This window comes from Trematomus bernacchii, unplaced genomic scaffold, assembly GCF_902827165.1.
Source record: "Trematomus bernacchii unplaced genomic scaffold, fTreBer1.1, whole genome shotgun sequence".
Lineage (NCBI taxonomy): Eukaryota > Metazoa > Chordata > Actinopteri > Perciformes > Nototheniidae > Trematomus > Trematomus bernacchii.
In genome coordinates, this window is record NW_022987727.1 from 12,316,833 (window position 1) to 12,336,272 (window position 19,440).

The 19,440-nt window shown below is 38.5% G+C and overlaps 1 protein-coding gene across 5 annotated transcripts in view; it reads right to left on the reverse strand.

Annotated features, from left to right (window-relative positions):
- Nucleotides 1-19,440, reverse strand: part of hdac7a (histone deacetylase 7a) — an 81,854-nt gene that overhangs the window by 39,624 nt on the left and 22,790 nt on the right. For 2 of the 5 annotated variants that reach the window (XM_034145094.1, XM_034145095.1), the window contains one exon: nt 6,437-6,505. The exons of 2 other annotated variants lie outside the window; for them this stretch is intronic. In XM_034145094.1, coding sequence (XP_034000985.1) covers nt 6,437-6,505 — 69 coding nt within the window. Of the gene's footprint in view, nt 1-6,436; nt 6,506-7,626; nt 7,852-19,440 lie in introns of those variants that run through there. One more of the 5 variants, XM_034145098.1, reaches the window with a different exon arrangement.

Genomic DNA, 19,440 nt, shown 5'->3' on the forward strand with positions numbered 1-19,440 from the left:
TTAATTTACATTTCATCTATATAAACATACACACTGGGAATCTATCTCTGTACTCTCTGCCTTTTTTCCAACTGTTCTCATCTTATTTTTCATCCTTTTTCATTCCTTGGTAAAAGTTAACGTGTTCCAGGAAGGAAGCTTCATGAATATGCACAGTCACACTCGGCTGTCTGCACGGACAACAAAGGCAGAAGACATTAACATTCCTGCACATGCCCTGCACTCGGGTCAGGGGTACACACACACACACACACACACACACACACACACACACACACACACACACACACACACACACACACACACACACACACACACACACACACACACACACACACACACACACACACACACACACACACACACACACACACACACACACACACACACCACACACACACACACACACACACACACACACACACACACACACACACACACACACACACACACACACCACACACACACACACACAACACACACACACACAACACACACACACACACACACACACACACACACACACACACACACACACACACAGACACACACACACAGACACAGACAGACAGAGCTTTGAGCAGAAATAACATTATCTGCATTTAGGAAGGCTTAAAGTAGCTGGAAAATCAATAGTTACCTTGCCAAGGCGGATATGTTTTTGGCTCGGTTTTTTCTATTTGTCTGTCCGTCAGCGGAAAAGCTAGTGGCCCAATGTTCATGAATCTAAGTGGAAGGATGTAGCATGGGCCAAGGAAAAACATATCAATTTTGGAGAACATCAGAAATTGAAGGCCAATTTACGACTTGTGTTTGACTTTCGTCAATGCACAATAGGGTAATTGTGCTAGACAGAACAACTAGGAAACATATATCAAGTTGTTGTTTAAACACTCTGAGAGCACTGAGAAATAAAACACATCTTCTCATGATCACACAGACATTTTTAGAACTACTTCCCAACTTGGGAAATGGGACGATGTAAAGAGGGTGTGAATTGACTTGGTGGAGGTCTGTGCTCCAGTGCCATTCTAGTTTTGATTTGTAACAGAGTTGAAACACTTTTCACAATTTTCTTTTGATTCAGCGACAGGTTGGTAAACAGCTAGTTATTGCTAAATGATTTATCATTTATACCTGAAATGTGATTATTTGGTGTTTTTTTATATGTCTTCGTAGATGATAGCAAACTACATTTCTTTGAGTTTTTGGACTGTTGCTCGGATAAATCAAGTAGTTTTCAATCTGAACGCTTGGTGTTTGGAAAATGTTGATGGCAATTTTCATGTGAGAGTTAGCTTATAGTAACATAAATAACACTTTCCCAGACTTCACAACAACCATAACTCAGCACATCTATTTGTAATGGCCTGGGGCCCTGTTCACTATGTTTCCTTGTTCAATGAGTTGTTACCCGTGACATAACTCTAAGAAAACCGAGGTATTGTTAGGGTTTTCTAAGAATTTACATTTCTGTGAAATGTAGATCCTTAGCCATTATGAACTTTTAAGAGGCTTGATAGGTTCTTAAGCAGAAGAGAAAATGGTTTGTGCTCTGGTTTATGGTAGACCAACACCGCTTACTATATATATCAGACGGAGCGTGTTTTAGCAGCTTAGGGCAACTTTTAAGTAAATGTTTTCAATATGAGTAAAGCATTCAACCCCAGCGTTTGCTTCCTGATCGCTTCTCATTTTCTTTTCAATGCCTTGTGTATTTGCAGGAGCACGCTAAACACCTCGAGTTGAAAAACTTCAGCTAAGAGTCTCAAAGTGTTTTTTTCTGATTGTGTAATCGGATAAATTGAGAGGCTGTTGATGTTTCCCAGAGCTATGACTTGACAGAAGTTACAATGATATGAACAGAAAACAGTAGCATTAGGTTGGTTCTTGAGATTTCAGGTAAGTTGTTTTCACCATATTAAATGGTTCTATTAATGGTACTATTTGGTAATGAACAGTTCATGTTTGAAGCTGATGATAGTTCTGTTTTACAGTGAGCTCATGTGGCATTTATTAGTTAGAAATGTCATACATTAAATATAATGTAACACATGATAATAAGTGAAATGACCACATCAACATCTCTGAATATGATAAAGAAGAATACCAAACATGCATGCTGATAAATCGCTGCATGCATATCATTGTGCTATCTATTATACTACCTCCTTGTGATATTAAACATATTCCACCCTTTTGCAGAGTTCTCTATTCCCTCATATTTCCAGCTTTCTGCAGTAGAGTTGTCTGTTTTCTGCAAAGTGGTGTGCACACACCCAGACAGACACAAACACAGGCAGACAATACATAATGAAATAAACATGCATGGCGTCCCTCCTCCTTCACTTCACCTGGCTGTTGAGATCAGCTTGAATCTGCAAACATCACTGGATGCAATTCCCCATCAACACACTCACAGTCTAATCTAAAGGCAGGATCCCATTGAGACAAGACAGGATCTTATTGCTTCTGTGCCAACGACAAGCTATCTGATCCGAGGTCAGTGTCAATAACCTCAGTGCTCTGGAGTGAATGTGAGCCGTCCATTACTCTCTGCGAGGTGTCTGGTTGGAAAACTTGTGATTGAAGCTAGACTGATATATAGGGCAGGCCTTAAATTAGATATCATTATATCAATGTAAGCATTCAAGCATGCATCATGCCGGATGAGCATTCCTGACAGAGCTTTATGTTTAAAATAGAAAAACAAAGCTTCATAAATGATTCAAATTGAATTAGCATTTTACTTTAACAGATGTTTTCTTTCTATTTCGGCACCCAAAATGTTCCCGTCACTGAATGAATAAGGTTTGGTCAGAATACCTCGATGAGCTACTCAACATTGGAGGCTCACATAGTTTAGTGGAATTAAGCTATCCAAAAAAATCGGATTGAATACAGTGTGAATAACCTGAGACTCAAAATGCTTTTTTAGATCCATGCAGGTTTTCTAAAAGATTTTCAAAATGTTTCCATGACTTTTCGAGGACCGATTATCAAAATGTCCATGACCATTCGCATCATATAATTACACATCAGAACGGCATGGTATATTGTATTTCAAATCCTAACTGTTTAAAACATATCCTGCAAACTTCTCCAATTTCTTATAGTCAGTTATGTTCCTATGTATTTAAAATACTGTAAACTAAAAGCAGATTCCCTTTATTATCAAGTCTAGAACCGAGTATCACGCATAAGCTAAATGTCATCTGGTTATACTTCCAGTGTACAATTAGTGCACTTGATTACAAACTCATTTAGAATGAAAATCTGAGAAGCAATGCAGCACCACAAGTAGCCTACATAATGCATAATATTAAACATTTACTCAAATGTAATAACCACTTGCTCTACATTATTTAACATTTCAGATTCAAACCCCAAGGGAGATAACTGTAACAATTATTTATATTAAGCAGAACAGAATTCCATGACATTTCTTGGCCTGGAATATGAGTTTTAAATTCAATGACTCTCCCAAGCTTTCCATGACCGTGGGAACTTTTGTCCAAGGTTTCTGGTTCGAGCAGTGGGTGAAAATTAAAGCCCCCCCCCCCAAATGCCACAGGAATAAATCCTTAGGAAAACTGGATTAAGTGTGTCTACGTGACGGTGCTGTGTGTGTGAGAGAGCCAGAGAGAGATGCAGACTGCGGCTGGAGGCCAACAGCACACCAATTACCCAGCTGACCACAGCAAGGAGCCTGTAGCTCAAAGGTTAACGCAACATAAATTGATTTGACACACTCCTAAAATGTTAAGGACAATGTTACCTCAGGCCACACCGCATACACTTACACACAAGCCTCTGTTTCCCAGTTATACGTGCAGAGAGACAGAAAAAGACACACAATAAACAGCCATGAAAAGAACACACATACACACAAACAGTGCCATGGGCCCCCTTGGAGCGCATTATATTACATTACCCCTGACATATCAAGTGATTTCATGCACCTAGAGGCAGGACAATCGAGCCATTTGTTCAGCGAGTCAAAAATAGCCTCCTCCTTCCCTGCCGTCTACTATTACTACCATTACTACCACAACTTCAGCACAGCTTGCGTCTGCACTGCTTTTTGGCTTTAGGGGGTCCCATAGGTCAAAAGGACCACAATATTTCTTCAGAGGTCATTATGGTTGTTGATCAGTACAAATAGGAGATTTTCTTTTCGGGGGAGGGGGCCGCAGACGGAATTTAATGACTTTTGGAACAAAAACACTACGCACACAAGGAATTTAATATGGAGCGTTATTTAGTGTTGGATAAACAGGATAGTAGTAGCATAACAGTATGCTGTTCAGTGATATATATATATATATATATATATATATATATATATATATATATATATATATATATATATATATATAACAGCAGCACTCAATAAAGAGCAACACTGTTAATGAAATGAGGTCAGGTTACTGCAACGTATAAAAGCAGTGAGGAAGAGAAGCGGCAGGATAAAGAAAAAACATTAAAACAGAGTTAGGGCTTTACAGGAGATTTGTTGAATAAAGCTTTGTCACTTCATCAACTCTTTATGATTAAATGTTGATACTTCCACAAAAAAGTAATAATCTTTGGTCAATCCTGCACAATAGTGACATATCAAAATCATTTAACATAGAAGCTCTGCCTCAAACATTTTTAAGAAAAAAAAGAATGTATGTAAATGCAGAAACAATTAGTCAATTCATGTAGGATTTAATGAACTTACATTTTGACTATTTAAATAATCAATAGTTGTTTGGTTTTCTTTTTCCACAGCATTTCCACTTCATCTACTGTAACCAACACTTCCTCAGCTCTCACATTTAGCACGAATCAGTGACAAAGAAAAACAAAGTGCCTGAATCAGCTGACCCAAGTGGTTGGAAAGCAAGACCAGGAAGAGGATATGTGATATTGTTATCTGGCCCTACAGTTTCTCCCTACTTAAGTGAGCCAGACAGGTACTGTTAGTGTGCACACTTCCTGAAAAAACATGTGTTTGAGTCTTTTTTGGGAAGAGTTTTGCGGTTACTGCAAATCCTGGTGGCCTGCAGGACTATTATAGCAGTCTGGGTAGTTTAAAAGGCTGTAGAAGCTTTTAAAAAAACACATCTGGCCCAGACTGCTGCCACCTTAGACTGATAACCAGTCTCCAACTTCAGAGACGGCTGCACCCGGCACTAGTTAAAAAAGCTTTAATGTGAGGTTATATGGAGTCAGGAGAGATAGATTAGAAAGGAAGACAAAAGGAAAAAGAGCCAGTGTCAGTTGCCCTGCGTGGACAACACACATGTAACCAGACCCTACAGCCACGGCCATGATCTCACCGGGTTTTTCCACACACGTACACACACAGGGCACATAGCGGGGCCTTGGTTAGCATACAGTCAGCGGAGCCTGGCACAGCGAGAGCCGGCTCCCATTCAGAGAGTCATGCATTGTAATCCTACACAGTGTGATCACACAGTGGAGAATGCTAATCTAAACTAAAAAGGCAGGACACAAAGAAACAGCCGGGTGACTTGTTCCTGATGGGTGGAGCAGCGGATCAAATACATTTTGTTCTCAGGTGGAAGAGTCAGCGCTAAGTTTCATAATAAGTTGAAATGTTTGGGGGTTACCTGAGGTTCTTTACACCCTGCGTCATACCGGTTATCAATGTAGACACCTTTATTGTCTAACCATAAAATCATTCTAATGAAAACACAGCAGTTACGTGACAAATGAAAAACACTTGCAACTGGACATTTTTGGGGGAATATTTGCAGGAAATAGGTTTCTATGTTTCCAGATCTAATGTCTGTTTCAATTGCACAAGAACCCATTTGAAAGATGAAATGCCAGGATTTGAAGTATTCCAGACCACAAGGAAGACATGTATTTTGAAGTTAATCCTACTAGTGGATATCAGCATCATTTCCCACATGACTTATCAGAACTCAGGATTACATCACTTTTTAAAACAGGATGTGTTTTTTACCGAACACGCGTAACGAAAAATATCTTGTGTTGAACATAAATGTTAATTCTGACACATAATTTACCACACTTATGCATGACCCGCAGCATTTCTAAACCCACACGTAAAGAAACACAGCGGGCCGAGTACGTCTTTCCAACTAGGCCAACACCTGTTCTGCACTTTACTGCACTTCTTCTGAGAATGAAACAGCTTAGATCATTCTCACTGGAAAAACTTCTGTCACCAAGGCTGTGTAATGTCTGTGTGTGTACGCTGTAAACATGTTGTAAAGAGGACAAGATGTAGTCCTGAGGGGGTTGACTGTAGACTAGCAGCATTTTTCAATACGAATGTTTCAGAGCTACTGGCGGTGGTCTAACTTTAACAAGTCAAATATAAAAAACCTGAAACACAACTACTCATTTAGTTACAGTTGGTATTTAGTGTGCTATCTTTAGAGCTTAAAAGTCCTACCTGCCACTGCAAGAAATATGTTGTTCTGTATGTCTGTCTTTATGATGTTCCTGTAGGTGCTGATTCCATCTGTGGAGCCAAAAATAAAAGAGTGAAATGCTGCAAAAATAACACTTTATGAATAAAACAAGCAAACGTGTTAGCTCTGAGCTACAAAATAATGCTGCTGCATGTCTAACATTCTCATTTCAACACCATAAACTATCCCAGAGAAGTTGCTGTAATTCTTGCTAGTGGCCAACAGAGGCAGATAAAAGTCATAGATGACTCAATGCTGCTTTAATGTTTGTATTAGCAGACTTGGCCACCTGATGGGTGCGGCTGGGCACAATCTCGTGATGTAATCCCTAATATTTCACACGGATCTGTATAGAAGGATCACAAAATGTGTGTGGGAAAGGTGGCTTGGCAGAAATGAACACACACAATTGCAACTAGTGCATGCAGGCATACGTGTGTGTGTGTGTGTGTGTGTGTGTGTGTGTGTGTGTGTGTGTGTGTGTGTGTGTGTGTGTGTGTGTGTGTGTGTGTGTGTGTGTGTGTGTGTGTGTGTGTCCTGTTGCTGGTGATGCTAGTTAACATCTGTTCAGTTGCAAAAAGCTAATTGGGGTTTGGGGGGTTAAACACCCGGGCCAGAAGTAAATAATATTGTAACTAAAGTATCTTATCTTCTCATTGATTAAAAATGACAGCGTTGGAGCTAGCACTTAAAGCTATTTCAACAAAAAAATGTTTTTTTCTGTTTAGGAACCAAACCACAAAATAAAGATATTTCTACAGGGACCTACGGAGTGTCTACGGTGACTTAATCCAAATCCATACTGGATAGGGTTATTTAATTTCTATAATTTCTTAAATTGTCTACCCTAATATTGCAGTGGTAACATCATGTCTGTTATAAATAGTTAATAATGACTTTCCGGTAGTTGTACACACGCATTTATCACTATAAAAACACTAAAACAATTCTATTAATACAACATATTAGATATTACGTACAATTTTCTTCGGAGTTCTTTATTTCTGACGCAATTAAACGTGTCACTTGGGTGCGCTCGTGAGCAATTAAAACACCTGCGCAAGCATATCTTAACGTAGCAATTCAAAAGTCCCATACGAAAACAGCACATTAACAAGTAAAGAGCAAAGAACGAACGCCCAGCTGTTTCCCACACACATCGTGTTCCTACCTTGTAAGACACAACACAGCAACACCTAACTGCTTCTTAAAAGTCCAAAATCTTGAAAATAATCCAGCCAAACAAGTCCTCGTACATCCGAAAAGAGCTGCGAAAAGCTGACTGGAGGTGATGGTGAACTCCGCTGGGGTTGTCAGCAGACAGTACAGAGGAGGAGGAAAAGAAAAGAGACTTCTCAGAGGCAAGTTGCAGAAAAGAAAAGTCCGGCCCCTCAAGTCCTGCCCCCTCCGCTCTCCTGCTGACAGAAATAGCAAGCTAGGCGGGCTCCACCAAAAATAGCCTTGACTTCACACGGACCTTCAGAACTATTGTTTTCCCGCAGCGACTCACTGCCATTGGGTGAACTCTGCAGCCAATCAGCGCTTGGCTTCTTAAAACGTTAACTTGATTCAATTAAAGAAAATGGCCCCTACACTGTGGCTCCATCTGCTGTCAAACCACTCAAAACCACCAACAGCACCAGGCACATGAATGTTGTGCCAAAGGGGGGGTCCTGACACACCTTTAGAGGTCCTTGGAAACAATTGTGAGCAAGTTTGGTTTCACTTTTTTAAGCCCTTGAGTGCTCAACTTCTCCTTTTGCACACGGCTCTCTTAAATTGCTGATATGTAAGCGTTTTTAGTAGAGAAATGTTTCCAAAGATTACAAACAGCCTACTGTTACACTCAGTGAGTTCACTTTTTAAGGTCGAAACAGTATCTTTTAGACCAGCATGTATAGACCACCTCGAAATGTAACGTTCCCATGATGTGTCCATTGTATTGGTTCCTGAGCTTGTGACATTCTAAATAACATAATGCATAAGTCTGAAAGTATGCATATTAAATACTACTCGTCACTGTAATGTAGGTTTTGACAAGAAAATCTCTTAAGGGAGTCACATGTCTACCAAATGTCTAATGTAACCTTTAAAACATTTTTATTTTGTTGGGGGCCAACCTTGGAAACAATGAGGAACAACTCAAAAATACTTATATTCTATCCTAAATATTTTGGGAAATATAATGAGGTGTCTGGCACAAAACCATGTATCTAGTCTACAAACCTTTTCTAATTCTAATGTCCTGCCAGTGAACATGTTTTAGTGCCTTTGGTTGTTATCTTGAATGTTTCGGCAATATTTTTCACTTTAAAGCCTAACCTTATAAGCCTTTTACAACACATGTACCTTTATTACATAGGTGTGTATGCTTCAACTTGTAATAATTTGATTGACAACCGCACTCCGGAACAATGTGTTTACGTCGTCAACAACAACAGAAGAAGAAAACCTGTTGGGAGGGCTTTTGTGAGGAGATGTTTGAAATACCTTCTGTGGGCCCAGCAACAATGTCATATATTGTTGAGCAGATTATACAAACAGCTTTACTCCCTACTGTACTCTTCATTCACTGAAAGGCCTACACTACAGTACTCAACCGTGCAGTTGTAATGCATCAGATTAAAAGTGCAACTAATTTGCTCATATATTTAGGATAAAGATTATATCAGCATAGAATCAAAGCTAGTTTAAGTGTGTTATGAAACCAAAACATTCTTCAAAGCAACACATGGGCATTTTTACACTCTTTGGTTAGCAGATTAGTTTTAAATATTGGAAACCCACAGGGGAATAGCTGTTGTATTGTACAGCAATACGTCTTGCTTTTAAATACGTTTTATCAGAATGTATTTTACAGTACCACATCAGCATTGTAGATTTCCTGAAAAATGTTTAATATCCTTACTATACTTTTAAACACACTAACATGATTGTGTTTAAAATGTTCCGCAAATGAAGGTTATGTTGGGTTTTGGTTTGATGTCAGCGAGATTCAGAAAAAAATATAGGTCTTATCTTTTATAAAACTTGGTTGAATGACGTAGCAAGAGCCAAGAATGAACCAATTACATGTTGGAGAGGATCCTAATAAGAGGGTGGATACATTCATTCATTTATGGTAGCAGCCTTGGCAGAGGTTTGCATTCTCTCCGAGTGCCTTTTGGTTACCACTGTAAATAATAAACACAGTAAACCTACTTTAAATGTTTTTATTAGTACATTACTGCCTGTTAATTGCTGTGAAAATCAACAGATATCTAGCAGTACAATATGTTAACAAAATCTACTCAACAATACGAGAAACCTCTGAGGTGATTTGCTTGAGAAGATTTGCTTCCGTAACAAAATGATATCACTCTGTAACAACCTCGCTTATACAGTATTATAGCACTCCAACACATATTAAGTGATAGGCTAAGGGGCGGGACATCTCTAAGCCAATCACCACAGAGCCGGCCAGCTAACCAATCAGAGCAGACTGGGCTCTTGTTTCAGACAGAGGGTGAAAAGAGGTGCTGCAGTAAAGGCAGAATGAGAAAAATAAAGACCTTTTTGAACTATAAAGCATGTGACCATGTCACAGTGGAGGCACAAAATACTTAAATGAACGGGAGAATTAGCATAATGAGGACCCTTTAAGTTATAATAGTAATAGCAGTTGGTCCTGTGGAAATTTTTTTGAATTGGATGCTTTTAATAATATTGATGGTTTTTCCTTTCCTTATCATAAGGACAGACTGGAGGTCAAATAAATGTAACACTTTTTTATGTTATACTGGTTGTAACTACTTTGTACGGGGCATAAAAGCTAGTTAATTATCTTCATTTCTCTGACCATGTGCACCATGTAGGAGGAAGCAGACCCTCCTGCCTATGAACGTTTTCACACACGTTTTTACACACACACCTACAGCACATACGTTAATGTTGTATCTCGCATGACGCAGGACCATGGCTTTGTCAGTTTTTCTGGTCTATGGCCTTCCTAGACTGATCTGAGTCATGTACATCCTTTATTAACACATCACATATACCTTAGTAAGGTGAGCATGCTAAAAGTCTCTGTAATGATACACATCTCCAACATCTTAAAAATAAATATACGTGCTGCAACAAGAAAACAATCCCAAATCTGCCCGGAAAGAGTTTCTTATGTAAAATGAAAAAGTTCGCAATTATAAAAAAGACGGAAAATGGCTAATTGCTCAAGTTCGTTGCTACATTCTTAACAAAAGGCCTTTTTATAATCTATTTTGCATTTATCACAGAAGTATTTTTGTTGTCCTCCTCAATCTCGTCCCCTTCTAAAATTAAATGTATCTGCACATTTTAAATCATTTGACGCAGAAACCAACATTTGTTACTAGTTTCACTAACACTTTGAAGTGTTTTTCCCCACTTTCAACCGTCTGCTTGTTTCCACGGAACACAAGCATGTTTGTGCGTTTTATCCTTTTTTCCGATCTCGGCATCAGCCAGGTCAATGACTGATGTTTCAGACGAATATTGAAACCAAGAAGCATGCGTGTGTGTCTTCTGCTGCTGGTGCTCCATCGTACGCTCGCTCACCCTCGGGTGCCTCTTTGAACAGGGGGGAGCCCAGCGCCGTTCCCAGAAACCCTCAGTGTGTGGGTGTACAGAGCTACATAACTGTGTGTGTGTGTGATTGCTATGTGCCTTGACATAAAGTGTGTGTGTGCAAGATATTTTGTGTGTCTGTATGTGTGTGTGTGTGTGTGTGTGTGTGTGTGTGTGTGTGTGTGTGTGTGTGTGTGGTTAGTCCATTCAATTACACAATCTACCATGCAGTCTGAATCACATCCGGTTTCGAGCTGAAAATAACAAAACCACAGGGTGACAGAAAAGCAGCGCAGCAGGCAACCGCCCACAGGAGAGAGGAACACACACACACACACACACAAACACACACACACACACACACACACACACACACACACACACACACACACACACACACACACACACACACACACACACACACACACACACACACACACACACACACACACACACACACACACACACACACACACACACACACACACACAGTCTAGGAGCTGGTCAGTACTATCCAAAAACATATATTTTATATATAAAAAAAAATTCCTCTACAAAGCTTCCTTGGTTCATTTCAACATATTATATTCACATAAAACACAAACATCGAAAAACTAATTTTCATGCACTATGGATTAAGTGACATGATAAAAAGTAACTCTGCAAAATGTAAATGAGGAACATGTTAATGGCTCACGAGTTATAATTGAGTGATATAATATATAATTCTGAAAATGGCCATTCTGCATAATGAGTTTTGGTACTTAACGTACTTAAAGCCACACATTAATACATGGTCTAGGACATTTTAAATCGGCATTATACAGTTTGAGTCGCCGTTCAGTCTATTTATTTTGGTGGTTATGTTGTTTTTTACATTCATTGTCATTTCCACACAGACCTAACAACAGTGCAGCTGCCACCATTGGCAGATATTTTGTATTTTGGGCTTCACTTGCAACCCTTAGCTTAGGTCCTTAACTTAAGATAGTGTTTTAAAATCAAACCCTTACCCCCGAATATACCAAAAACATAAAAGTACTAAATGTTATCCGAAACTGAGAAAAGGTATATTTCGGAATCACAAACACATTTTTGGCTTGATTTTCATGATATTGGAAGAAGGGTGAAGGGCGAAGGAACACACCAATTTGGAGCAAATCTGTATGAAGTGGCAAAAAAACGCACAATTTTTACCCTGTAGAAATGTTCTTTTAGGCAAATTAATATTGGCAGTAGTCAACTGTGACAAAAATGTAGTTATTTGACATATTGATTGAGTATTTTTATTTTATGGTACTTTAGACTTCTACTACATGTAAGAGGCAAATATTATACTCTTTACTCCACTACATTTATTAAACACATAGTTAGTGTAAGTAACATTTTAAATTCAGGACTTTTACCTGTAATTGAGTATTCTAAGACCACATTTGTTCTACTTACTTATCTGAGTACTTCTTCCACCTCATTATATAGGTTAGTTTTTTATGAGGCTATTGACCTTTAATTAGAAATCAAATGTCTGCTGTACTGCAAATACAAATATAGTGCTGCTAATTCAAAACTTTATAAAAAGGAAGTGAGGCCAGTATAGAACGTTTCTCAGTGCCAACATAAAGTGTTCAGAAAAACAACCAATAAAACCTTAATGTAAATCATGCTGAAATGACACGGTTAAAAACAGTCAGTGTGACGTGTCAGTGTGACGTGTCAGTGCTATATGGGCAGGATGTGGTCAACTGTATGCTTAGCAGTTGCCTCCCACCTGCAGAGACGTGCTTATGTTACAACACAACATTAGACACAATAATTCCCCATAAGAAAAGGTTCACAAAACTAAACTGACATACTCACAGGACAGCTGAAATTGAATATATGAATACAAATGTTTTGGAGATCATTGCTCATATTTATGAAAGTAAGCTATTGAAATAAAGTCTTATTTTGGTATCAGTACCCAAATTCAGGTGTCATATCAAAACAAGGGTGTAGAATTTGGTAGAAATACTACCAAAAGATTATATAACCAGTGTTTTCTTTTAATGTGTTTATGTATGTGGTACAAAGGTGATTAACAGATCTTTAAATATTTTAATTAAATCACAATGGTAATATTATATATTTTTTTCCATAGATATGTGGGATATGTTTTGAATGTGCAGAACATTTGGAACATGAACAAAATCTTGTAGAAACAGAAATATACAGGAGGGTTATACATTTATTAAGTATATGTATGTATGTATTTATTTTGAGGAAGAGTACATTTTGTATTGTATGTAATTTGTATTGAATCAGCATAAATAACATTATAATAATAATTAATAATTCATTAAATTTATTTAGAGCTTTTCCAAATGCTCAAAGCGCTTTACACATATTACATATATCAGACATGTAATGTAATCAATACTGTGGACAATACCCACGGGAGCAAATTAGGGTGAAGTGTCCTGCCCAAGGACACAATGGCATGTTGACTGCAGTGCCGGTAGCCCACTGCGCCACATTACATTGGAAATGTTGATCTACAAAAGAATAAAGTAATATATATTTAAAAAAAGAAGATGCCAATATATCTTTTAGATTTTGAGTTCCAACCAGTTGCATAAATGTGTGTGTGTTTCCTCTCACATAAACAAGGACATTTTCACATAAATTGGAGCATTAAAGAGATTCCCAGTCCCATGATACAAAGACATTGCACATTATCAGCGGGCTTAAGATTTTTTTCAATGAGATAAGATAAGAAGAACCCTTTATTGATCCACATAGAGAAAGTCAGTTATCTAATTAATGATCAAAATAATGACTCCAAATAAACGTATTCATCCGTGTATGTTTTAATCAATTACATTAAGAATACTTATGTTTTCTTAATGTAAAAATAAAACTGAATTCAAAAAATAAAATAAACATGTAAATTGTACTGTATATCAGATTATATACAGTGGTGTCAGAGCTGATGAGTGAGGTGGTATCTCTTTAGAGTACAAATCAAAACACAATTTGGAAATGTACTGTCGATAACATTTGAATTTCGGTATCTAAGTTAATTCATGACACATTCACATGCATTCAGACACTATGGAAGATTTGATATACTCAATCCACTTTTATAGTGTCATTGTGACTTTTCTGAAAGCAAGTTTGTGTGTGATTCTTTATCTCCATTGTGAAAGAAACACAGCACACACGCTTGTCTAAACATGAATGAGTTTTACGTAACAGACGAGGGTATGACCTGTGTTTCCACTAATTATGAAACACAGTGGTCTCAAGCATACTCACATGGAATTAGAGGGGATTGAGGTTTAAGAGGGGAGAAATGAACGAGTGAAAGAACAAGGGGGGGGGGGTTTGAAAGATTAAAGTGACTGAGGAAGAGTAAAGTCAGAAAGAGAAGGTGAATGGAGGATCAGTCAGAAGAAGAGGGGATGAGAGAAGAGAAGCTGAGAGCGCTGTAATAATGTTTGGCCTTGTGCTGCCAGCGGGGTCCTTCCCCTTAAGAAGCCAGCAGGAATGTGAGGAATGCTTCTAAGAAGAAAAAGGAAGGAGCGGAGGAGAAACAGGGGAGGGTGATGGGAAAGAAAGAAAAGCCAAGGAGGAGGAGGAGGAAGGAGAGCGGGGAAGCGAGATGAAGATAGAAAGAGGGGGACGGGGAGATGAAGGCAGGAGAAATACGAGACACTGTGGAAAAGGGTTATTATCTTTAGCAGGCGGAGTAAACACCAGAACAAAGAGGATAAAAATAATAAGGCTGGAAAATATTTGGGAGGAAAAGCGTGTTTTTAGTTTTGCGCGTGCGGATATCCATGCGTTTGTTTGCATATTTATACGTGAGAGAAAGAATCAGGGTGTGGTCAGCTGCATTACTGAACTCCACTCAAACTCTTCTAGCTGGATTTCCTTTCTAAAGTTTCCCCTTTGCCAGAAGTGTCACACCTGCAGTCCTCTTTTTCCATGTGTGACGGCTCTTTCAGCAGAATACTTTTTTTAGTCCTGTGGCGGTCAGTTGATAATCATGAGATGCAGACAAACAGAGACCTAGCACATCGACACATACCCGCTCTAATTGTGTGTGACCCTCCTGCTTCATGGAAGATAACCATGGAGGTTATTTAAAGAACTGAAAATGCATAATGCCGCCATTGAAGAAAATTACACATTTAGCCTCCAGAGACTGAGCTCAGTGAAGACATGGTGCTGCCCTACAACCACAACACATATCAGGTCAGGATCGGTATCTTTGGGATTGCCTTTAGCATATCAACATTTTTTATGGGAACTTTACATTTTGTGAAAGCAGTCACATTTGCAATAACGGCCCTCTAGAGTGGTCCAGTGATGACGTATTTTTGTTGGCGGACCAGTGAGTTAGCATCACAAGGGCTCCCTCGACAAAAAGCAATGGGATTTCTTCATTGGATTTCAGAATATTGCCGAAATCTTTGGCAAACATGTTTATGTTATTTATAGGTTTTTTCAGCTGGATATTCTCCACGTATTAACACACTTTTATGGTCTTTGAGCGGAAATGCTATTAGCAGAAGTAAATGCTAACGCTACGCTATGAACAAACATAGGCGCACAAAGCTAGGCTTCACCATCGCTAAGCTAACATCGGCTAATGGCGTGATTAGTCTCTTGTGAGCAACCGCATGTTGTAACACAATAAAGCTTCAGACATTCACAAATGGAGTATCTTCTGATATATTCAATGCAACAAGTCCTCCAACTCATATGACCAAATAGGTAGATTGTTCAAGCGCTTATTATGACCTATAATCACGTTTTAAAGTTTTCGACCTCTAGTGCTCCTGTTGACTGCAAACGCTCCGGTGGGTCGTATATACACAAATAACCCTCTCTGGAAAATCCTAAATTGTATGATAGTTTGGCCATTAAAATGCTTTTTGATTCGATTTCTAGCGAGAAGTGTATATTGTACCTTTAGAATCCACGTCCAGTGGATGTGTAGGGTCTATAGTTTGATAGATATTACGAAGATTATTTGAGGTCTCGCCAGGAGAATGTGTATATACTACGTCTTTCCCCCTATTCATTTCTATTGACGGCAGCGTCCATGCAAAGTTAGCTTCAACCCTCACGGGGTGAAAACAGTATTTCCGGTCTCGAAGTTTTCATAATAAAACCGTATTCCCCTCACTGTCAAATGATTTTACAGTGATATCTGCCGTACTCATCCACTAAAACACATCAGTTTATCCTTGTTAATTACACAACATTAATTGGTTTAAATTGTGTAAAATGCTTTTGTGTTTTTCCCATAGGTTTTTCCCTTTAGATTCTGAGAGACACATTTCTTTTTTCAGAGGTTTTGATAGGCTAAAACATTGAACTACCCATAATCCTCAGCTATCGTTGAAGCTCGGTGATTGGATGTTTTAGCCGCAATGCACGTTGGGATATGGTGTTTATGCGATGTGAAATCCGAAAACATAAAAAAATAAAAATAATAATACTTTATTCCGAGTGTGCTTGCTTTTCTCTTTGAAAGTCATCACATAACGGCATTGTAATACACGGTTCGGCTGCATTAAATATTACACATCTGCCGTAGTTCTTTATTTATAGAGCCCTGATTAGAAGACTTTTGGACAAACTGGAAGAAATGCCGCCGAAACTGAATACGTGACGTGGATCATAAATATATCAGCAATTAAACAACATCTTCAATTTCTCTTCACACAATACGTCTCCTTGCAGTATCAACACTAATTCGGCTGACTTTTATATTTGATACAATTGGTAGATGGTAGAAAAGGACTTGTAGTTTTTTAAGATATTACTGATTCTCTTTGAATATAAGAATGTAAATACTGAGTTGAGAGAATAGTCAGAGGATTTGGGTGATGGGAGACACATCTATGGAATCATAATTTCAATAGCTTACAATTAAATGACGGATATACCTTTCTATACTGGAAAGTATAATTTATTGTGTTAACACTGTAAACTTGAACGTTTTTTAACCCGCACCGCCTAGTGGTTAAAGCACGTTATTGACATTTTTTTGTTGAATATGTTATATTTGATGAAAACATTTAAATATTAAGAGTAGCCTACATACAAAATAGGGGGAAAGTACTGTAGAAGTTCAATGATAGAAATATAGAATAGAAACTATCAAGAAGATACTGTAGTGATCTCTACAATAAAACAGCTAGTGCAGGACGTCCAAGATATTAATATGAGGATGTGCAAAACAGACACACTAATAAGGCTTTATTTAAACATTAAAGAATACTTTAAGGTCTTCTTTTGAATAAGAAAAACACTTTGGGGGTATCTACAGATAAATATTAAGCCTGACAAAGTACTTAACGTCTAATATATTGCATAGTTTATTTTGGCACTTGACAATCACCTTCCCTGAATTTGACTCAGGTGTAACTAAAGTCTGATTTAAGGGTTCGAGTTCAGTTTTGGATAGTCTGCCGTGGTTACATTCCATTTCAAAGAGCTGTTTGACGCTCGGCGTAACCTTGGCGCACTGCCACTTCAACATCCAATCACAGAGCTTGAGGACTAATCACAGGGTTTGTCAAGCAAAGCCTTTTTGGTCGTTTTTTGGAGGAGGACAGGCTGATTCAATGTCGTATAACAAAATGTGAAAATCTCATGGCTTGTGCGAAACACAGAAATGTTTTTCCGCCGTCTAGTCAAAAACCTGTTAAAAAACCCATTGACTTCACGACAAGGGAAACGCTTCCCTTGTCGTGAAGTCAATGGGTCAGTGGGTACATTTTAACTAATATCCGGATTTTAGGATTTTTTTCTTGATCTTGAATAAGAAAAGCATCTGTATTTAAGGATTACTCTGATGTAATAAAATCCTGCCTTTTTTTATGCACAATGTTGTCAGTTATGTGACTTTGTTTTAAAGATCATATTGATACATGTGAGCTTTGACTTAATACTGTCTGAATGGGATTCAATGTCCCACACATCATATGCCTGCATGATAACCTAATAAATACTGTTATATCACACAACGCGTCACTGCATATAGAATGGAAACACAAAGAAGACACAATCATATATTCCCTTACAGACCGTACACATGTTCACAATGTTTCCCCGGTATGTGAGTGAGAGAGACAGAGCTTCACAGAAAGTCTCGGTGACATGTGCAGTCTTCAGAAACACAATGGATCGCTGACAGACATTTTCCACAACAGAGCAACGGTGTCATGTGTGCAGTCATCACTACACAGGTCTAAAGAGAGGTTAAATATTTGGAAATTTCCCCCTAAAAACAAGTACAAAAATTAAGAGATAATGTGTAGCAAGCGGCTTATTACTAATAAAATAACTCGACAGGGCAATCAGAATCCCGCTTTTACACGACTCATTACTAAGAATGGTGTTTTATAAATGACTGTATTGCTTTTAAGAAAAAATTGCAAAGTAACTGCAGACGGCAGCACTGATCCAAAAGTTCAAAACACTTTTCTATGAACCAGTCTTTAAACACTGTCAGAGCCCATACCGTGTTCCCTTTAGTTTCTATTTCCTGTTTGTGTTCTTCTACTGATTTCTGTCTTTTTACCTCTTTCCTTTTCTTGTGCTGTTTTTCCCCCCTCTTTTTCTTTACTGGGGACAGTTTACGCATTATAAAACAACATTTTCAAAATCGAATGTGTTTTTTTTGGCCACAGCCGATGTTAAATTGACCGTTGTACTTCCTGCAGATTGCAGATATGACTATAGATCGTCGTAGGTTCAGAGAGTCCTTAGCAACGGTCTGCTATCCCTTGAAACAGTCTGCTATCAAGAAATAGCAGATCTCTTCATGTCTAAATTGACCAATGAGAATCAAGTATTCAATCGAATAAACTTCCTCAGCAGAATCCAAGTACGAAATGTAATCAAAACAGTTTTCCAGACAGTGGGATTATGGGAAGTGTTATGCAGAAACGCCACAGCAAATACAGAGATTGAGACTTAAATTTAAAGATGGTCGTATCAACATGAAATGCAGCCTCTTCTGGACGTTTGATCTTAAATTGAAAGTGAGCTGAGGTCAACCCCGGCGACAGGGCTATCAGAGTGTGTAATGATGGGCTAAGGATCTTTACACCCCCAAGGATGTTTGGAGTTGTGGCAAGTTGTTCAAAATACAGCAAGAAACCATACTGTAAGAAGCAGAGGAAAATTCCAGCGACATCAACAGTGCACACTGCACACTGCACACATAAGAACTAATCGAAACTTAAAGTCGAATCAAATCAAAACTCACCCTATCAACACCCACCAGTCTGAACAACAACAAGCGGAGAAGCGTGAGTGTGTGTGTGTGTTTGTAGGAAACACCCAGACAAGCCAAAAATAGCTCACCACTCGTTCCTCATCTCTCGCTTTCAATGCCTCGCGC